Source organism: Haliaeetus albicilla, chromosome Z (genome assembly GCF_947461875.1).
Source record: "Haliaeetus albicilla chromosome Z, bHalAlb1.1, whole genome shotgun sequence".
NCBI classification, from domain to species: domain Eukaryota; kingdom Metazoa; phylum Chordata; class Aves; order Accipitriformes; family Accipitridae; genus Haliaeetus; species Haliaeetus albicilla.
In genome coordinates, this window is record NC_091516.1 from 13,283,136 (window position 1) to 13,306,606 (window position 23,471).

Sequence of the window (23,471 nt, forward strand, 5' to 3'; positions counted from 1 at the left end):
CTGTGTAAAGCAGCATGCTTACATTCAGGATCTGTGTCTGTACAGTACAGCCTTTATTAGAGATAACCATGGGGTGAGGTTTTTTGTTTGCAGTATGCTGTGCGTGTTGTTGCTTACATTACTCTGAGCTGTGTGTGGATGGGAGTGAGTGGCATTTCTTCTTAGTATGAAAAGAAGTGTCCTCATGGAGGCTGAATAAGTCATTTGATGCCACAAATTTTTTTTCTAAGTCCAGAAAAAAGAAGTGTGCTTCTGAATTTAAACAAAGAAACTGAAGGTAACTGGTTATAAATAGTCCTCTTTGTCTATTAACAGACTATGAACTGTATCAGATGGTCTTTTTTTTTTCCTTTCCTTTTAAGGCCAAAAAGTGAAGCTTAAGAAAAACAAAACACAGAAGAGCTGTATTTTAGCAACGGTCTCAGTTAGGTCAACTGTAATTTTCGGAAACTAAGGAATATGGATTTTTTCGGGTTAAAACATTATGCATAATATGAAATAAAACTTGGGGAAAATTGGAACATCAATATCATGTATAAGAGATGTATTCCTGTACATGCAGAGATTCTACACCCACATTGAGGAAGTGCTAATATAGATGTATATGTGCAGCAAGTTCAGTGCTGATTTGGGATTTTTGTCCTTGCAGGTGGGTTACTGTGCATTAGGATCATTCTGACAGAAGCCAAAATAACATGTTGCATTCTTCAACAAAAATATAGTGAACAAGATGTAAATATAGTTGTATTAAGCCAGCAAAGATGTAATTTACATTTTAGCATTCGTAAATATCTGTGCTAGATTTCAAATATAGCATATTATAGGCTGAGTTCACTTTGGCTTGTAGGTAATACTATGTAGTAAGTGTTTCAACTTATATTACACTTACCCTGACACAAGAGGTCCTTTTCTGGGGGAAAGTTTGAACTAGGTGCTTCTGTTGGAAGAAACCAATATTCAGGAGTTGTTATAGTATAACCCTAACTGTAAAATTATACATTATAGCCAGTAGGGTTCAGTATGTTTTCACTTTAGAGGTCTCTAGAGTACTGGCTGTTTGTCAAAATCAAAAGAATATATTAGAAACCATTTGTAGGAACTTCTTTGAAGTCATTTAGACTCAATGCCAAAATCTGTATTAATCCCTCTCAGCAGCATCCACTATTTCAAATTCATAATTAGGACGCAAGGTGAGGCTGCCACGTTATTCTGTTTTTCTAACTGTTAAACTACTTCAGATAATCCTCAGACTTTCCAGTTAGGTGGTCAGTGGAAGGGTCGAATCACTAAATTGAAGTAAATTACTTGCTTGTATATTGGGAGAATGCCTTTTCCTTGAAACACCTAATGACTATTGCAGAGGAGTTTAAAATACCATGCTGCTTGATGAAAGTCACACGCATGGATCAGCCACCAGACCGTCCGCTTTTCGCTTCGTAGAAGCGTACATAGGACAAAATGATAGTAAATCTTGGTCTCCCATGCACAGATATGAATTTCACCATTTGATTTGGTCACTGTTTTTTAGAAGTTGAAACCTGGATTGGGATAGAGTTTAAGCCCTTGGGTATAGGAATTTTCTGCAAATGCAGTTAAAAGAAAATTCTCCCATAGTATCTGTTCAAGCCCTTTTCATGGTGCACTGGTGATCCCAGAGTACCCTATGGGGGAAAATGTGCATGTCTGAATTTATACCAAGGTTTGTGGCCTGTAATTATGACAGAGTCCATCCCTTTCCTTCATGTTTGTGTAATAACCCTGACTTAATCATAGGAGTATTCCCATTTTGTTGCTACTGAAATTCTTTCTTATGTGGCTTTTTAAAAGACTTCACTGGTATTTTCATTGGATTATTCATGTGATTCATAATGCTCAGCAGAAGGAGAAGGCAAAGATGGCAAATCTTGAACAAAACCATGTGTTGTTATAATATACATAAGCTTATAAAAGCCTGGTTTTATATGCATTATTAAGCTTATATATATAAGCTTAATAAAGCTTAAAGCTCTATTATACATGCACAATGCAATCTGTCTCACTCGCCCCCAGCTACACGTAAAATACAAAACAAGTACACACTCAGTTTTAAAAGTGCTTGATTAATCCGGTATGGGATTAATAGAGTTTTCTGCTGTTCATGAACTCCAGGTTAAGGCCTGATTCTAGTTCCTTTATATCATTTAGTCATTTTTATGCTCTAAGAGCAATACTTTTTAGTGATACAGAGTTACTGGAAATCTGTCTAGTTGGCTATATTTTGAAAGAACCATAGAAAAATCTAAGGGACATAAAAATATTGAAAAAGGGATAATTTAATAACATGGAAGATTTTGATCATCTCTAGATTATCAGGTTGAGAGAACTGTGAACACACTACTCTTTGAAAGGATGAATTTATACCTATTTGAGATCATACAAATATTGGACTAAAAAAGGGCAGAGAAAAGGATTAATTTTGGCAGCCTTACAGAGGCAGACTGGGCAGTATAATAAAAGTGCTCTTTTGTTTGAGATTAATCTCTGTGTGATTTAAAAATCAGTGGGAGTTATTTGGGTGGTTTTGGTTTATATTTTCCTTGCAAGTTTTTAGAGACAAAAGTATTATTCTATCAATGTTGAAATTCGGTAAGAATTTTTGGAACTCGCTTTCTGATGTCTGGAATTGTCTGAAACCAGTACTGATTTAAAGATATGAGCATTAATATGCTAATTTTCAATTAGAGTCATTGAGATATTAATCATTTAGGGAAGTGTGGAGCCTAAAAGTTGGTGACAATGCAAAAAGAAGGGAGTTAGGATGTATTAGAAATTGAAGGACTTCCTAGCAGACATGGCTTTTGGAAGGTGTTTAGTAGATACACAGCAGTTAAATGTGCCTTTGATGGAAAGTTATTTTAAGTATTTTCCAGAATTTGACATGATGTCCTCAGATGTCTGTATGTCTAGATAAATTAGCCCAAATTGAATCTTGGTATCCGGTTGCTTTTCTAGACTGCAGAAAATATGAGCTTGCTTGCTTGCTTGGTTTCCCTGCCCCCTATCAGAGGGATGCTGTCCTTAGTTTTGCAATCCATATTAGCATCACTTAAGTATGCTCTAATGCTGGGATTTGCTACAGTCTCTTGAAATAATGCAGAGTAGGATGCTGACATTCCTTCTGCAATTCTTTGTTTGCTTTTTATTATATCTTTTCATGAATTATTAATTCTTTATTTTTTAAGAGCTATGTAAGGAAGACATTGCCTTGTGACTATGAGTAATATGTAAGTGGTAATGGAGCAAAAGATCATGAATATACTGTTTCCTGCCAGTAGTTATCTTTCCTTTGTTTGCCTGGTTTTCCATATTTCTCCTAATACTATAAAATCATAGTTAAGTTGCTCTCATAGCCTCAGCTGAAAGATCATGTAAATGTAGCTAGGCTATGTGATAGCCCTTCTCCTCATAGCTGTTGCGGAGTTACTGGAGCATAGCCTTACAGTGAGTATAAGAGAGGATATAGCTCTCACAGCTCAGTAGGTAATTCTTGGATTATGTCATGGATATTGCCAATAGGAGGGTGCTAGAAAGGCTGCTTAGATTAAATGATTCAGTCCACCGCTTTAACAGAATGTAATTTAGAAGAATAAAACTATAATTATCATCATTCTTGGAAGCAAGTATTTTTTTCCAATAATATATGTTTTATCCAAACATACATACATTTGTGAATCAGGATCAAAAATTAATCTATGTTTATTATTACAGCATTATTAGCTAAGGAAAAAATACAAAAGAAGAAAGACAACAGACATAATTTTGTGTTTAATAACAATAATAATACTTCATTCAGGAAAGTCTGTCCAGCTCTGTTTTCTGTAGTAGGTTTAATAAACCCTGTCGTGCTTTTTATTTTAAATAATTATGGAAAATAGGTTTTTGTATTAACTTAAACTTAGTTATTAAGGACTTACTGAGCTTGCAAAAAGAAGCATGTTCACGTGCAGAGGATTCAGTGGTTTGTAACTAGTGAGCTCTCTTGTGATAAAGAAGGCCAAAACTACTGTCAGTGATCTTACACTTTTCCCTTTATGTGGTTAATGAGTGGGGGACTTCTAAGGCAAAATCCTAATGTTGACCTTCTTGTTCTTATATAAGAAGTAGTTTAAAAAGATTTGCAGCTTTTTTTAGGGTGATGGATCATCTTCCAACATGTGCAGTTAGTGTGGGGGCCAGTCTAACTTGTACCAATTCAGCGTTCCCATACAATATCACTGTGAAGTCCATACACTGACTTTTAATTCCTGGTGGCTTGCAGTCAAAATGGTGTGGGAGAACAGTCTGTATTTTAATTTTTTTATTTCTGTCATTCTAAACAGCTGTATAAAAAAAAAAGTTTTGCAAGTTTAATCTTAATAATCTTTACCCAAAAAAAGCAGACACGCTATGTCATAAAATAACTATTAGTGACTAGTTTGTATCCTATAAATCTAACTTGAGTTGATAATATGGTCCATTACCAGCTAACTGCACAGAGTATTTTTCATTTTACACTCTTCAGTTACTTTTTAGTGAAGTGTTAAAAAATATGAAGCTTTTCTCCTCTCTAAAATTGCACACTGTCTGTCTGTTATTAGGGAGATAACAGCTCTTATAAATGTTTCAGTAAGCGTTAAGTAGACAGTTATGTGCACTCTCATTCCACGCTTATTTGCTTACTGTAATAAACTGGTAAAATATGTGTGGTTTGTCTCTGTGTATCTGCAGGCATCATGAGTCACATAGATTTCCTTTAGAAATAATGTTGTGTCTGCAGAATTGATTGGTTATTTTCATAAACCATCCAAAGGTACACAAACGACTTCTATTATTTAAACATATGCTGTGTAAGATTTGTAGGGGATTATCTTCTGGTTACTAGATGCTTCTTGTTCTATTAACTCTGTGGAGGATTATTTTAACCCCAGAGTGATTGCAGGTATCAGCCCTATGGGTTTCTTCAAGTATTGCAATTGTATGCGTTAAAAATTTTAGAATTAAAACAAAAAACTCTGTTTACTAGACTGATGCAACTGTTAAATAGACTGCATTACAGTCACACCAACCTTTGCCAGCTCAGAACCCTTGGTAGCAAGTAGAGGGCTTGAGAATTCTCATTTTCCAGAACTAAATTCCTTTGTTCAGCTTATATACATTTTATTTCTAGTACTGACACGTTAAATGCAACTGAAAATTAATGTTCTACAGGAAGGAAGAGGGTTTAAACATAATGTCATTATTCTGACTGTCCTTTGCGTGTCTGTTCCTCTGTATACTATGATATTGAAAATAAAATTGGATGGACTCACGACTGAAATTATGACTGAAACATGAGCAGTAATGCTGAAAGGGGCATAGATTAAAATCTCTAAAAATCACAGGAAGGTTTCAGTAAATTTGAGTCAGTGTTACAATTTAAGTATGGTGAGGGATTTTTGCTGTATGTATGCATATGTATCTACATGTTGGACTTCTGACTACTAACCTTTTATATTTTCATTCCTATTAATAAATACTGTTAATAAAACCACTATATGTTAACACAGAGAAGCTAGTGTACTTCAAAATACTTGTTTTAACATGAATAAAACATACTTCCTAAGCTTGTTAATGAAAAATGGGTGAGCCATTTCATGAAATAACTTTTCTATTATGCATGTCCAGCTCAAATTGATTTAAATGTTAAAAGGTGAAGGCTAAGCTTAAACCTAAAAATAAGATTTAAATTGCATCTTAAAACTTAAGTTTTACTTGTTAGTTCATCAATGGTTTAAATGGTTTTAACGGGGGTGTCCTGGGTTCAGCTGGGACAGAGTTAATTTTCACAGGAACCTGGGAGGGGGCACAGCCGGGACAGCTGACCTGAACTAGCCAAGGGGATATTCCATACCGTGTGCCATCATGCTCAGTATATAAATGGGGAGTGTTGGGTTCCGGGTGGTGAGCAGTTGCACTGTGCATCACTTGTTCTGTATATTCTTTTATTAGTACTATTGTTGTAACTTCTCTCCTTGTGTTGTCCCAGTAAACTGTCCTTATCTCAACCCACAAGGTTCTAATTTTTTTTCTTTCTCCTTTCTAATTCTCCTTCCCATCCTACTGGAGGGGGCAGGGAGGAGTGAGCGAGCTGCTGCGTGGTGCTTTGTTGCCAGCTGGGCTGAAACCACGACAGTCCTTTGGGGCACCCAACATGGGGCATGAAGGATTGAGATAACAACACATCTGGCCACAGCATGTTAAATCAAGTTTGTTATACACATCTCTTATATTAGTTAAATAGCTGCTGGTCACAATGTTGGTTCATTTGTTCACATGGTGGCGTTATGTATGTTCTTATATGCACTATGTATTGCCTGCGGCGATGTTTATCACCTCTGGGAGAGGGGTCAGGATTATCATTTTGCTATACTGGGTAATGTCAACTTAATGAAATGATTGCATCACTGGTCATGAGGTTAAGCTGGTATTTGTATGCAGCACTGATGTCATTCCCATACCTCAGGTGCCTTCTATCGGAATTTATTGGTAGTCGCACCCAATCTATGGGGAAGTCACGGGGGTGGGAGGGGGATACTTCCTCCCATTCATTCACCTCCCCTTTCTCCTTCAGGGTAATTACAACAGCTTTTGAGAATTTTTAATATCCTTGGGATGCACAAGCCAACACGCTGTAATCGCTATGTCTCCTGAATGTGTTTCGGTTCTTGTTTAGGGCTACAAAAAAGCTTTTTAACAATACCACCCAGAATTCCTCCTCAAGACTGGATAATCATGGGTGGCATGGCATGTGGGATAGTATGGGCAGGTATCCAGAGAACTTTTCACCTCCAACAGTTTGGAACTTCACTCCCAAACAACTACAGGACCCTGATAAAGTGATAGAATATTTGAAAGGAAAATGCTGTGACTATTCCAAAGAGGCACAACTTACCGCACTGTGCTGGGCCCTGACCCGTTTCTGCCAAACACTGCTTGATATTATGCAGCACCCTCAGGGGGAAAGGAGGGAAAACAGATCAACAGGCACTGCGGCTGAACCAGAGAACCAACCTGTGGCAGTATCAGTCACCCCTATACAGAAGAAGAAATACACAAATCAGTTTGCTTAGTGAGATATGAAGGTGAACCAGGGTCATCACAAGAATAGGAGGAAGAGGCAGAACCCGAAATAATCACCCAATCTCTATCCCTGAGTGAGTTGTGTGATATGCAAAAAGATTTTGGCCACCATCCAGGTGAGCACGTTGTTCCTGGCTGGTCCGATGCTGGGATAATGGGGCCAGTAGTTTGGAATTAGGAGGTAGGGAAGCCAAGCAGATAGGATGCCTGTCTAAGGAAGGGGGCATTGACAAGGCGATTGGGAGAAAAACACAAGTCCTCAACTTCTGGAGGCAACTTCTGTCAGGTGTGAAGGAAATATACCCCTTCAAGGAAGATATTACATGTCACCTAGGCAAGTGGACCACCATGGAAAGAGTTATCCAGTACCTGAGGGAATTAGCCATGCTGGAGGTGATTTACAATGATCCAGAAAATGAGCAGTCACCCACAGATCCAGATGAAGTCCAATGCACAAAGTCCATGTGGTGGAAGTTTCTACGAAGTGCACCACTGTTAAAGAATTTTCAGATGTGGGTTTCTCTAGGTTTGCTTTATTAACAACTCAGAGTTGGGCCACCACCTGAGTGAATGGCCCAACTCTGAGTTGTTAATAAAGCAAACCTAGAGAAACCCATGTTTGAAAATTCTTTAACACCACTGTTGCATGCCAACTTTACATGGTTGGCATACAACCATTTCTTTTCCAGTAAAGTCCTGGAAAGAAGGCAATGGACAAATGGTGGACAAAGTGGCTGTCCAACTCCGGCAATACGAAGGAAGTCTCTCTTCCTCCCTACGGGCCTGTGTCTCGGCTGTAGAGGAACTGTCCTGGGAGTTCCAGCAATTCAAAGTGGATATGTCCTTCTTCCCACTTGTACAGGCCTGCATCGCAGCTATTAGGAGTAAGCATTCCTCTGCTCAAGAGAGAGGAAATAGAAGGTACATACAATGGGGTACCCTGTGGTTTTACCTGTGTGACCATGGAGAGGACATGAGGAAGCGGGATGGAGAACCTTCCTCAACCCTAGATGCGTGGGTACATGAGTTGTGAGAAAAAGCAATTGGAAAAGAGGATTCCTCCTGGAAAAATGCCGTTCCAGTTGCCAGCGAGCAGTTCCCATGACAGACTATAAAAGGGCTGATGTCATTTCTGATCCTCTTGAAGGGACTTCTGATACACGTTTGCAAAAAGTAATGAATGCTGTCGCCAGGATTAGAGGGGCCCTGCCTCCAGCCAGGTGGAGGAAAGGGACAACTGGGTCTACTGGATGATGTGGATTCAATGGCCTGGCACATCAGACCCACAGGAGTATAAGGCTCTAGTGGACACTGATGCACAACATACCCTAATGCCATCAAGCTATAAAGGGGAAGAACCCATCTGTATTTCTGGTGTGACAGGGGGATCCTAGCAGGTAACTGTGGTGGAAGCTGAAGTGAGTCTAATTAGGAGTGAGTGGCATAATCACCCCACTGTGACTGGTCCAGAGGCCCTCTGCATCTTCAGCATGGACTACCTCAGGAGAGGGTATTTCAAGGACCCAAAGGGGTACTGTTGGGCTTTTGGTATAGCTGCCTTGGAGATGGAGGAAATTGAACAGCTGTCCGCCTTGCCCAGTCTTTCTGAGGACCCTTCGAGTGTGGGGTTGCTGAGGGTCAAAGAACAACAGGTGCCAACTGCTACCACAGTGGTGCACCACCGGCAATATCACACCAACCAAGACTCCCTGATTTGGACCCATAAGCTGATTTGTCGACTGGAGAGCCAAGGACTGATCAGCAAACCTCACTCACCCTTTAATAGTCCCATATTGCCAGTCTGGAAATATCATAGAGGCTGGAGACTAACAGTAGACTGTCATGGCCTGGATGAAGTCACGCCTCTGCTGAGTGCTGCCATGGGATTTGTTAGAACTTCAATATGAACTGGAGTCAAAGGCAGCCAAGTGGTATGCCACAATTGATATCGCTAACGTGTTTTTCTCAATCCCTTTGGCAGCAGAGTACTGGTCACAGTTTGCTTTTAGTTGGAGGGGCATCCAGTACATCTGGAATCGACTGCCCCAGGGGTGGAAACACAGCCCCACCATTTGCCATGGACAGATCCAGACTGCACTGAACAGGGTGAAGCGCTGGAACTCCTGCAATACATTGATGGCATCATCATATGCTACACATATGACTACACAGCAGAAGAGGTTTTTGAGAAAAGGAAGAAAGCAATCCAAATCCTCCTGAAAGCCAGTTTCGCCATAAAACAAAGTAAGGTCAAGGGACCTGCACCCAAGATCCAGTTTTTAGCAATAAAATGGCAAGACAGGCATCGTCAGATCCTCATGGATGTGATCAACAAAATAACAGCTATGTCTCCACAGACTAATAAAAAGGAAACACAGGCTTTCTTAGGTGTTGTGGGTTTTTGGAGAAGCATATTCCAAATTACAGTATGATTGTAAGCCCTCTCTATCAAGTGACCTGGAAGAAGAACAGTTTTAAATGAGGCCCCGAACAATGACAAGCCTTTGAACAAATTAAACAGGAGATTGTTCATGCAGTAGCCCTTGGGCCAGTCTGGGCAGGACAAGATGTTAAAAATGTGCTCTACACCACAGCTGGGGATAATGGCCCTACCTGGAGTCTCTGGCAGAAAGCACCTGGGGAGACCTGAGGCTGACCCCTGGGCTTTTGTAGTTGGGGATACAGAGGATCCGAGGCTCGCTATACTCCAACTGAAAAAGAGATACTGGCAGCATAGGAAGGAGTTCGAGCTGCCTCAGAAGTGGTTGGTACTGAAACACAGCTCCTCTTAACACCCTGACTGCCGGTGCTGGGCTAGATGTCAAAGGGAAGGTCCCACCTACACATCATGCAACTGATGCCACATGGAGTAAGTGGGCTGTGCTGATCACACAATGGGCTTGCATAGGAAACCCCAGTCACCCAGGAATTTTGGAAGTGATCATGGACTGGCCCGAAGGCAAAGATTTCAGAATATCACCAGAGGAGTAGGTGACACGTGCTGAAGAGGCTCCACTGTATAATAAACTGTCAGAAAATGAGAGACAATATGCCCTGATGGGTCCTGTCGCATTGTGGAAAAACATCAGAGGTGGAAGGGTGCTGTATGGAGTCCTATACTACAGATCACAGAAACCGCTGAAGGAGAAGGTGAATTGAGCCAGTCTGCAGAGGTGGAAACCATCCAGCTAGCTTTAGATATTGCTGAAAGAGAGAAGTGGCCAGTGCTCTATCTCTATACTGACTCACGCATGGTGGCAAATGCCCTCTGGGGGTGGTTACAGCAATGGAAGCAGATTAGCTGGCAGCGTAGAGGCAAACCCATCTGGGGTGCTGCACTGTGGCAAGATATTGCCACTTGGCTAGAGAAGCTAGTGGTAAAAGTACATCACATAGATGCTCGTGTACTCAAGAGTTGAGCCACTGAAGAGTATCAAAACAAGCAGCAGGTGGATCAGGCTGCTAAGATTGAAGTGGCTCAGGTGGACCTGGACTGGCAACATAAGGGTGAGTTAGTTATAGCTCAGTGGGCCCATGATCCCTCAGGCCATCAGGGAAGAGATGCAGCATTTAGATGGGCTCATGATCAAGAGTTGGACTTGACCATGGACACTATTGCACAGGTTATCCATGAATGTGAAACATGTGCTGCAATTCAGCAAGCCAAGTGGTTAAAGCCCCTGTGGTATGGAGGGCGATGGCTGAAATAGAAATACGGGGAGGCCTGGCAGATTGACTATATCACACTCCCACACACATGCCAAGGCAAGCGACCTGCTTACAATGGTGGGAACAACCAGCAGATGGCTGGAAACATATCCCGTGCCCCATGCTACTGCCCGGAATTCTATCCTGGGCCTTGAAAAGCCAAGTCTTAGGGTGACGCGGGACCCCGGAAAGAACTGAGTCAGACAGCAGGACTCATTTCCAAAACAACCTCATAGACACCTGGGCCAAAGAGCATGGCGCTGAGTGGGTGTATCATATCCCCTATCATACACCAGCCTCCGGGAAAATCGAACAATACAATGGACTGCTAAAAACTACATTGAAAGCAATGTGGGGTGAGACTTTCAAACATTGGGATACATATTTAGCAAAAGCCACCTGGTTAGTTAATACTAGAGGATCTGCCAATCGAGCTGGCCCTGCCCAGCCAGCCACTAGTGGTTGAGTTTCGAGGGAATGGGAAGCCTTTCTGCCTTTTTTCCTTCATTATTCTTCATTCAGTTATGATATGTATGAAACTTAATGCACCTTCCAAAGCCACCTCTGAATACACACTCAAATCAGTTCCTTATATAGTTTTCTTCAGCTTTCGTCAGTGTAGTGCTCACACTTCTAAACATTTATTAATTGATCTTTACAGATACTCCTTTAAGGTGATGGATATTACTAGCCTGCCTTTCCAGTTCAGAAGCTGGTGCTTGGAGATTAAGATCAAGTTTGTGATGTGCTCTCTAACTTCTGAAGTTTTTCAACAGGATTCTTTACAGCCTTATGTTTTCCACATACTTTCCCATTTCTGTAACACTTTGTGGGTTTAAATCCCAGTTCTTACCAGCTTCCCTTATTACTGGAAGCATTTACCAAGTCTTCAGATCAGCCCCTCAATGTTAATTGTGGCGTTCAGGAAAATGTAGCAAACTGTAAGAGTTTTGTAGGAAAGGCAAGATAAAAGCCCATTCTCCTTGCTTAGCTGCTTGGAGTCTTGAACATGCTGCTATTTGCAGTTTTCTCTTTCACTTAGTTACACATTCAGGGCTATGGGTAGGGCAAGAGAAGATGGACTCTCATCTGTGGAAACAGATAAACAGATATATCTAACAGATAGCTAATAGATCTAACAGTAGCTCATAGTGCATTGACCAGAGAAATGGGATTTTTTTGCTGAGCGTTTGGCTTTTTCAACCTCCATATTCTGTTTGTGTGGTGTTACTTTTCATGTAATTTCCTAACCTTTCCTTAAAACTTGTTTAAAGAATTCAAATTCACTTTTCTGCAGTTTTCCGCATATTCCTTACTTTTGTACTTTTGAGCTCATGATTTCAGATTTCCTTATCAGCAGTATCTTCTGGGAATTTGTTTGCACACTGAACATCTTTCACTCAAGCTACTTCTTCAGGATAGAATGGACCCAAACATTTTGGGGATTTCTCTTACTGCTTGTTGCAGCAAGACTGTTAAAAAAGTGGCAACATGCTTCTGCTCCATACAACTGGGGTTTTAGTATTTGATTGGTGTAATTGTTAGGCAACATTTTTTGTGGTTTTAACAAGAGAAGGAGAGGACAATTTTTCATCATACTTTCACAGTACATAGCGGGCTTGGGGTCACCCTTGAGTTCTGATGTACAGAATTGAAAGAGACTTCTTGTTGGAAACAATTATTTTAACTGTAACTCATAAAAAAAAACTTCTGATAATTTAGTTGATAACTGTAGAGTTAAAATATTGAAAACAGATTTATAATGGAAAGTGAGGCAAATACAACAAAGTTAAAGCTGCTATTTCTCAGCACCAGAAGTGTTATTTTTAGGCTTTACTATCTGATATCTATTACTGCAATTTTTTTATGCATTTGAATATGTCCTTACATGTTTCTAGTTCACTAAAATTCCGACTAGAAAGCAGGCATTCTAGCTGAGTGAAAAGTGCAATATTTAATTGTCATTTTATCTGTTCTTCACTCACAACATTCACCAACTGTTGTTTTATACTTAACAGGTCGCTGCCCCAGTCTCTGTGCCAACAAAAACACATGAACTGCTTCATCGAATGAGTGGAAAAGGATTAGCAGCTCATTATCACTTCTCAAGACAGCCAGGCATTTTTGGTGATCGTATGGTATCTGTGCAAGTGACAGTAACAAATACAACTGATCAAAAGATAGAGAATATTCACATCAAGGAGAAGAAATTGCCTCCAGGCATGAGGATGCATGAGTTTAATCCAATAGGTAATCCAGTCCTATCTTTAAAAATACAGAATCTTAACCTTTTGCAAAATTTCAAATATAGGAAAGTGGTTTTGCATAGTCATATGTATACTCATATATATGTATGTATACAGACATACACATATGTCTGTATACATACACACACACTCTCATGCTACTGTCTTTTCTTAGATAATCTGATTTTAACAAAGACTTCATTCAGCTTTCCACTGCTTGTATTTGACTTTGAAAATAACTCCTTAGATCAGAACTTCCATGCCTGAAAGCCTACCTGCTTGTTCAAATATCAATTATATTATATCAGTTCCAGTTGATACAATAAAGTTTTTCTGTCTCCCTACAAATTTTGCTTCTCTTACAGCCTTAGTCCAGGATGGCTGTAATGGGCTACTCTTAAGAATGAGGTTTTGATTTATGTATTCACAATTATTTTCTTTCCAAGCTTTAAAAAACATTTGTAGATGTAATATTTATTTTGGAGGCTCAGAGTATTGTCATTGTTTCCCTTGTGAGCTTTTGGCAGTGAGGTGGAAGTATATGTTTTAGTCTAGTTTGCATCTACCATACTTCCACAAAGTGTGGCTTCTTAGACTAGGTAGAAAGCAATGCTCTAGTCAGCCCTAACCTAAATTGGTTTACTGTCTACCTTCTGATTAGGATTCTGTTTTGCTAAATTTGTTAGTGGAAAAGAGTAGAAAACCTGAGAAAGAACACAGATTGTAGCAACTTTTATTCAAGGGTAGTACCTGTGCACACAATCTGCTTTCTTTTCTCAGCAGTTGTTTGTTTTAGGACATTGTGGTGTAGACAGAAGGAACAAAAGTGTCCCTATTTCATAATATAAATGGAAAGGATAGACACACTTCTTTTTGACACAAGCTCCTGTACTTTAGACACATTACTTCTCCTTTAATGAGCTACCTTATTATGTGAATCTGTATCATGTCAGAAGAATACAGAAACAAGTTCTTAAAGCACAACAGTGAAGTAAAGAGTATTCTTTGTTTTCAGTTTTTAAAAAGATGTTTTGGTATTAAATTGCTGTATGCTATTGAAATACTTATCTTCTTAACATTGAAAAGGCTACACAGATTTACAGCAAATAGCTACAAAAGTACTTGTACAATGCTACAGTTTATTTCAGAGTTAAAATTTTGGAACCATTTGTATTTTGATAATGCTACATACTTGATCAAGACAGTTACTTTTAGGAAAGTTAGTAATTTTTGTGTTAAGTGAACTGTTTGTTGTTTATTCTTCAAGATAACAAGACCAGAGCAGAGTTCTGATTTCAAGTTAGTTTTGACCATCAGCCTAATTGTATATCCCTCCCTTTAAACATTTAAAGAAATAGTCACAAAGGCTTACAAGTAGAAGACTAGTATTACTCTAAATAAGATCAGGAGATACTGTACTCACAATAACACTGAACAGTAGCATTCACTTCCCTCATGTAAAAAACATGAAAAAAATCTGGAATTAATAAGTTATCCAGTTCATGTTTCTTGAGTTCCACAAGACAATCCTACCCTTTAAAGTATTTATTTCCCCAAGAAAGAGATTATTGTGTATCTGTGCTCTGAAGCTGTTGATTTCTTCTGCAGAAAATAAGCTCTGTAGTTCCTTCCAAAATGTTGCTTTTCTTGCTCGAATGCAAATTTTCTGTTGCTTTGTCACTTTATCTATAATTTGGTTTATATGCCCTGTTCTTACTACCTTTTGTGTTTCCAGCATTTGGAAAACACATCCTGTAACTTGCCCAGCAGAACCAACAGAAGAAGTGTCAGTGTAGACAGGTATTCGTACTGGAGTATAAGTCTAGTTTTGCCTCCATCACTGCAATTGCCCTTGGCAATTGTCCTGATTTTGCCAGTGGAAACGGGCCAAATTATTTCACCGAAGTCCTTGTGTGCAGTATTTTCTTGTTGGCTAGGTGCCTTTGAAACCCTGTTTGAAAACATTAAGCTCAAAGACTTTGGTAGAGTTTAGTCTGAATTTGAGCTGGAGCCTGTAATCTTTCAGTGCTTTAACACAGACTTCTTGAAATACTTTGTTTTCTATTCATTCCCTAGCATTAGTTTAATCTTTGCCTAGCTGTATCACCTCCATGTTTTCGTATTTTTCAGAACTTGATAGAGTTAAATTTTGTTTCCTTTTGTCATGGAGCAGTTGCCTACTCTTCAGTTACTGAAAATGGTCAGATACATTAATGAATAAACTAGAAATTAGACATTTTTCTGCCTGCCCAATCATTTTTATTTGAATTCCTCTCTTTTAACTGTGCTTTTAGGTTTTCTTTCTTGTAATCTTGAGAAGTCAAACTCTGCTCCAATGCTTGTTTTTAATACCTCTAAAACATCTTATCTCTACAACATTGAGGAAACAGTATACTGATGTAGCCAAAAAACTAAGAATGAGCATGTCTCTTGATACCTTACTTTGAGAAGTGCTTCAGTCTGCACTGCTTGTAAAGCACAAAATTATCTTCCATTTTGGGTTCATGATCTTTCTACTCTCTTCCATAACTAATGCAAGCAGAATATTGAGAAATAAGTAAACCACACTAATCATGAAATATTTTAAGTTCACTTCTTTTTCCATTAATGTGTGTAGTAATGTAAATTTTATTAATATTTGTTGTGTTTTACTATTTATTAACTGAATTTGCAAACTGGTGTTAGTGAAAATGAAATCTCAGTGCTGGATGTGTACACAAGTAAAAGGATGTAACTTCAATATATTTTGCTGTAAATAATTTTCCTAGCTTTTCTAATACAAATCTTTATTTTGTTGATGGTGGGGCTGTAAGATTGAAATGGCAACATCTGATGTGCATAAACTGGGGAAGGACAATCCAAGACACTTAAACATGCAAGTGTTTTGAGTGATGCCTACTTGAAATAAAACTACAAGTATTGACTCTTTTTTATGGAGCTTTTTTTTTTTTTTAATATAGGTTTTCTAATTATGTGGAGTTTGGGGGTTTGCATCTGGGATCTTCTGTTGCTTTGCATGTGTACTTTACCTGTTCAAAATGTTTTCATGTAGAGTGCCTTGAGCCTGCGGGATCCATTACAGTTTCAATGGGTATTGACTTCTGTGATTCTGCTCAGATGGCCAGTTTCCAGTTATGGTGAGTTCTTGGGGAGAGAGGGTAATTTTTTGTTCTTGAAAGGCAAAAGTAGTGTGTATTGGAAGTTTACTTGGAAGTAGCGTACTTGCTGTTCATTAAGTATTTAAAGAATTGAACAACAGTTCACAACGTGATGTATACCCAAGATGTTTTTAGAGAAAAAAGACATAATTAGTGTTTGGTTTTACTATTACATGGATTATCAGTTTTCCTTAGGCTTCCAATTTTTTTTAACACTTGCTTCTAAAAACACAGATTTGATGGGAACCTCAAATCTATGTTTGGAATCACATGTATAAGTTCAAAAACTCTTTGACAGGTTGTGTTTGGGATGTCCTGTTTTTCCCTTGGTGTAAATGATACCAAGCAGAAGCATGAACTCCTCTTCAGATTTAGAATTACTTTGTTTCTGAGCTTTATTTTTTGTTTTCCCCCTCTTCTTGGGATTCTTCTTGATAACACCACCTTGAAGGGACCGGTCAGGTCTGACTATTCTGCTGGAGTGTTTTGTGTGTGTTCTTCCTTGTAAGAAATCACAAGCAAAAAAGCACATAGTGTCAGTAATTTTACTACCTTGAGTGCTTATTATGGCTGTTTGTGATCTATATAATGTGACTGCGTGAAACCAACCCCAGAATTTGCTGGCCAAAGAAGCTTATTCCTCATGCTGTAGATTCTTTTAAAGTATTAGAGAGAGAATAAAAACAAGTAACTGGCTGGCCAACTAGATTTTGTCTTATACTCCTGATTTACACTTCGTATCCTCATTACTGGCACATTAAGGATCCTCCTTTGTATGAGTTCCTGTTGCATTCTAGGCTAGCAGGGAACCTGTTCACCCAGTGAGAACTCTGTTATAAACTAGCATTTGAAACCAGAGAAAATTTATAGTCACATCACAGTGTCCAAACATTAGAATGATCAGGTGGGGGAAAGCTAGACAACTTCTTTTAAGAGCTATTCAGGCTTATATAGTCTTTGAAACTATGCAAAGGCACTAAATAGATCTGCACAATTTATTTTTTTTTTTTACTACTTTGAAATAATGGGTTTTGACATATTTTGTTGCAAGAAGCGCTACTTTCTATATTCTGCAAAAAAAGAATATTGAATAGACATTCACATTGCCATGTTCCAGTTTAGGGGAATTCCACTGAGAATGTTCTGTACCCCTTTCTTGAATCCTGTAGATATTTTAGTGTGCTACTACTAAGCACAGTTTGCACAACTTACAGGTTATTAAAGATAGCAGGATAATCTTAAAAATAGAGAAGTACCCAAATGACTCCAGAAGAACCATTGCTAAAATAAGATTTTTTGTTCTAGGGGTAAAGAGATTTTACTATTGAATTTAATTTTTTTTCCACTCCTCAAACCTTTTCCTGTAAAATGGATGCTCATGCATAGTCATTTTAAAGATATTAATACCTCCAGCAAGATGTCTGCAGCATGTAGTTTATGTACATCACATTATTGTAGCTGGTCTGTATGCTGTTTGCTGGAATTTGGAAACAGCTTCGGACTCTTGCCTGATGCTAGGTTTTTTGGGGAAGGGAGGTTCCCTTCTGGGCAATGCAATTTCATAATTGCTTCAGAATGATAGGCTCTCTTTCCCTAAATATATTTTGAGGTTTTTTAAATAAAATATGCTCAGTTTATCAAGTAGGAACATTCTTTTTTAAATAGAGCAGATATTTTTCTTTCAAGTACATATTTTCAGTATACTAATGATTCTATTCCAAACTTATACCATTTATTGCTAAGAATCTTAGCAGTGATGAGGATAAGCAATGTAGCATAACACATTGATTTTATGCAGATCATCACCTTTATGTTTTGGGAGGTCTGCTGTATTAGTGATATATAAAAACTGATTACTTTCTCCAACATTGCCTAGTAATTGTTTATTATTTTCCTATTAGACAAACAAGACAGATCAATATTCCTGAACACCAACCAGACTATGAGTAACATCACTGTAAATAGATTTGCCTCAGACCTCAGTGGTGTATTCATTTTAATGATTTGGACAATGTGAGTCCAATGACAAAGCTCAAGCTAAGTTTAAAATTAAATTAAGAATAGGAATTGCTTACTTTGTTCCTTTGCTAATTGATAGGGCCTTGTGTCTTTGACACTAGTTCTTAGAAAATAGTATAAAAATAGGTAAAATGTTCTTTGCATTAAATTTGCTGTTTTACTGTTAAAACATGTATTGTTCAAATTCTTACTGATTTCAGTATCATTGAAGAAATTGTGCAGTGTAAAGTTTTGGGGGCGATGTCTCAGAACTCAGCTGCAGCCTTTTTAACTTGTCATACTTCTTAAAAAGCTTTTATCCAGAAGGAAGAATGACTTGTAGAAGTTTGTCAAAATGTAGTTAAAATACTGTGCACACAAAGGTGTCGATATTCTTGTATTTCCTGCTAACATATCTTTATGAAAGACGTTGTCAGTTATTTTGCATTTTTGTTAGAAGCGTGTTCAGCAGCAAAGTGTTCCTGATCATAATCATTTTCTTTACATTGTTCTAAGAGGAGCACTTTGTCTTGCATCAAATGTAATTGATCCTGAAGCAGTGTAATCACAATTACTCACTTTCTTAATTGGCCTGCCCAAAATCAGAAAATGGAAACCGATCGGCAGTGTTTAAATCAATAGCTTTATAGTAAAGCTTGTGGGGGTAGGGAGATAGTGGTAATGGGTAGATCAATTGGTCTTACATGCCAATCATGGACTGTGTGTTTTGCATAGCAAACACTACCTTTCTGCTTGGGGATGTGCTGTTGTACTAGTGGTTCAATAAGTACAAACTGTATAAAGAAAAAAACTAACGTGAGTAATAAAATATTTAGATCTCATTCTGAATTTGTTGTACAAATCAAGGACAATGAAGGAGAAACTGCATTATAGAGAGAGGTTTGAAGGGCAGAGCTTTGAAAGACCTCCCTCATAAATACTATTTTTATTAAGCAAAGCTTACCAAGATCACACGTCTAAAAAGAGGTGAAACACCTTAACTTGAAAACTGTGCCTAATGCGTTCATTTAGAATGTGTATTAGGATGTTAACACTATGTACTCATAAGGAGAACATCTCTTCATTGCTATTTTTCTTGTGCCATGTCCTTGCAGAGAACACCACACTGGTGTTCTGCACAATAATGCATCTCAAACAGAAAGTTAAAGAGGAATAAATGGAGGAACTTAGGCTTTTAAAAGATTTTGTGAGCGTTAGTGTTTCTTTCTGGGTTACTTTGTTCAGATTCTGCAAGCAGGATATACACAACTTAGAAGTATAAAGCAATTTGTTATTGGCTAACTCACATGCAAGGTAGTCTGGTAGCTTGTTGAATCCTAGTTAAGCATTGGTATATTCACCGTCCTAGTAAAAGACCTCAGTCTTTGCTAAGCAGGTGGGCATCAGTGAGCAGAAAAGAAAGATCGGAATGGATCCTTGATGTTACAGGTTGACTGCAGTACTCCACTGACTGTGGATTTTTTTTTTCCTTGTCAGATTTTATATATTTTGACATCAGTGTGTTTCCTCTTGAATCCTTGAGCTCCTAGTAATCACCATCTTAACAATCCTACTGCTGTGTCTCATTTTATCTTTATTATCCTGCATGTTTCTACTTTTCAGATATTCTGAGGTCTTTCTCAGAGTTTACCAGTTTCCTTAGATGTTTGAACAAAGATTTGGGAGCTTTGCCATGTCAGAATTTGGCCTTGGATCCTTGGAATGAAGACATTTGAATCCCTAGAGAAGAAAGGCAAGGAAGGTTACAGAAACAGAGAGTTACAGCATATACATGCCTGTATCCTATTTTGTGTACATGTGTTTAGCATTTCAGATTCCTGTCTGCATTTGTAGAACCCAGTAGGCAAATCTCCAGCTTTTTGTAGGTGTCAGGCAAGTGACTAAAGGTAAAACGTCCTGTTTACAACAGCTGGGGAAGGAAGCTTGTCTTTACCTCTTCTTCCCTATTCTTTTCATCTCCTTTCCAAATTCTCTTAGCTGTTCACAAACCTGTAAAAGAACCACAGCTTTGAAGATAAAAGTAATTTACAGAGAACCTGTTTTATTCTCCCCATTCTTTTGAAAAGTATGCAGGATGTTGTTTAGTTCTCTTTGAAACAACTTGGCATAGGAAACATCTCTTCCCCTTGTTTTCTCAAGTTTTAAGTGCAAAGAGTACAATCAGAGCTCCCAAGAAGAAAGAGAAATGGAATGAAAGCAACAACTTCTATGCCTTCCGTTCTTGCTCAGAATAATGAGATCATAGGAAAATAGTGTGACATGCGACAGATGTTTTTACAAGCACAGGCTGGTTACCTTATATTGGCATTTCCTATATCCCAGTGTTATGAGAAGAGCTGGGACCCTGTACATACTCTTCTACTTTTGTTATGCTGGTAGAAAAGAAAGCTGTGTGTTTGCCTCATCTGCCCTGGACTGTATAAAGAGACCATTTTGCTCTCTTTATTCCGGAAGAGGTTGGTGTAGCAGGAAGAATCTAGCATTTTCTTAAATGAAGTAAATTCCATGAATGAGATTTGAAAACCTTACTCAATCTGCTGTTTGCAGGTTCTACCTTATCGTAGAAGCTTTTGCTCTAAATTTTGTTTTCCAAGAAAGAGATTTTTTGCAATGAGAAATTCTCTTACCTTACTTTGTGTTGATGTAGGAATCTTCCCAAGCAGAACTTCTGCCTGCAAAGAGGAGTAAATGAAGGAGATCAGTTGGGTAGCAGTCAGTATTTGTATTGAGTGCAAGCATACATTCAGGTGTAAATGCATGCAGAAAAGCATCTGATTAAAATTATGTGGTAGAATGTGTTATGGAATATATTAAAAACTAACATTAGAGATGCAGGACTGTCTTCACATCACTGTCACTTGCATTTTCACTTGTTTCTTGCTGTTTACTTCCCTAGTGCTTTGTCAGCAAAGCACCAAGTTGTTTACAGATGTTGGATATTAAGACAAGCAATCTGGTACTCTTCTCTTTACTTTGTTACTCTAAAGTAGTCAGTTGACCCAGTTCCAGAAAGCAATTATATCGAGATAGATAACTGACCTGGAAAAAGCAAGGCTGGGCATGAACAACTACTCTCATTTCTTATATCACCCTAGCCTTTTTTCTTGTAGAAGCAGGATGCAGTCTTTTCCTTTCTTCAGCAAGACTATGAGCAAAGTCTCCTAGACTTCTCCATTCTGTGTGTTGCAGGAACTTAGTGTGTTGCTCTTCCATTTCCATTCTTTTTTTTACCATCTCTGGACTTTTTTTGAATACAAGACAAAAATCATGAGCTCATTTTGGATAGATGTATTCTGGGTGAAGCAGCTACTAGGAGTGAAACGAAAAACTGTAATATAAATAGCAAGAACAATATTCCCCAGCCTCTTATTAGAATAATAATTTTTTAAAAGCTTTGAAAATTAAGACTTTAAAAACTGCCATTGTGGAATCTTGTAAGTACTCATTCACAAGTGATAATATTACTTGTGTTAGTTTTAACCAAGATGTTGCCATCATTGTCCTCAAGTCTTTTGTTATGGCAGAGAAATTCTTTCCCCTGAACATTTTGGAGCCAATCCTTTAAAAAAAAAAAAAATGAGAGAAGAGAGGGGGAATAAGGAAAATGGACACTGTTTTCAAACAGCAGGTGCTAGCTGCTCCCACCGCAGCCATCTGAAGAAAAGTTAAAACTTTGTGTCTTCTAAAGGATTGAATGTTAGTCTTGTGGTGTCTTTTATCATGGAGATGGTAAGTCTCCCTGTGTTCCTGTGGGAGCATTATCATCTCTCATTTGTTCATCTTAATTGAGTACATCAGAAGATAAATTCATGGGATCCTTGGAATTACATCATGAAAATGGTGTAAGTCTTTTAAAAATAGAGTATGTACAGTTTAACAGTTATTAAGGCAACAGTAAGAGTAATGATGTCTAATGTTATTTGCCCCTAAGTTCACGATTAAATACAAAACAGATTATGCGAACTAGTGGCAAGGTACTGTTCTTGGACATCCCTATTTGTCTGATTCTTTTAGAGATTCCTTCTTCAGACTTCTCACTAAGCATACATGTTCCACTAAGGATATAACATCAGCTGCATTTGCTAATACCAGAAAATGCAGTCTTTAATTTTTTAAATCTAAACCCAGTTATGTTTGTTGGCTTGAGAAACTGCTTTTTTTCTGATAAGCTTTTCAGCTTGATCTTCCAGGAAAGTCAGAGCGACACCACCTGAGATATGTTTCAGTGAGGCTTGAACCAATTGTCTGCCAGATTCTTAAATGTTAATGTTCAAGCTTCAAACCACTTCTGCAGTTTTTTGTTTAAATGTCATTTATACTAATTATAGTATTCAAAGTATAAATAAATAAGTTAAATACACTGAAATTTAGTTTACTAGATATTGGGGGAAATTATGTAGTTGTACTGCAAGAGTCAATTTTATTATTAGGTATCTGATGAAATCTCCATCTTTGGAGATACTCAGAGCTCAAATGTTCAGGGCCCTAAGTAGTGTGAACTAAGGTTGCCCTGGGTTGAGCAGGAGGTAGGACCAAGTGATTTCCAGATGCCCCTTCTGACTTGAGTTGATCTATGGTTATATGGAACTATGAAATGACTTTTCTTAAATTAAGATATTACTCGATCTCTAATATAGATGTAATAAAAGAGATGCAGATCAATAAACAAAAGCTGTATATTTAGCATGTAAAGTGTGTGATAAAGAGAATGATAAAAGTGAGAATGATTTTCTCTGGCTGAAAAAAAATTTACTGAGGTATGCTGAAATTAAAGTAATGCAAAGTAAACCAGATGCTGGCTAAAGTGAAGTTAAGAACAAAGTGGTTTTGAAGAACAACAATCAGAATTTCTGCTTGCAGACTATGAAGAGTTCATGGTTTATCATAGAATATCTATTAGCTTTTTAATCACTAGGGGAAAGGGAAGTGAAAAGTTTGTTAACAGCAGAAGTGTTGAGTGGTCCTCTTGAGCAGTTACAGCTATATAAAACCCAAGCTATGCACATACTTTTATTCCTTCTTATTGTGAAAAGATTGTTAGGAGCATTTCAAAGCAATCTAAACATTGATGTTAAAAGTCAAGTTTAGGTACAAATGGTATGTCCAGTCAATGCAGGACGTGAATCATTGTACATAAAACTGCTTATCTGTTTTATGCTGAATTACGCAGTGCACATCTTGCTTAAATGAATGATCAGTTGAA

At 38.1% G+C, this 23,471-nt stretch overlaps 1 protein-coding gene across 2 annotated transcripts in view; it reads left to right on the forward strand.

Annotated features, from left to right (window-relative positions):
• The window catches only part of AP3B1 (adaptor related protein complex 3 subunit beta 1), a 165,201-nt gene that overhangs the window by 120,882 nt on the left and 20,848 nt on the right, over positions 1-23,471 (forward strand). For both annotated transcript variants that reach the window (XM_069776334.1, XM_069776333.1), the window contains exons 23-24: positions 12,864-13,095; positions 16,144-16,228. In XM_069776334.1, coding sequence (XP_069632435.1) covers positions 12,864-13,095; positions 16,144-16,228 — 317 coding nt within the window. The remainder of the gene's footprint in view (positions 1-12,863; positions 13,096-16,143; positions 16,229-23,471) is intronic.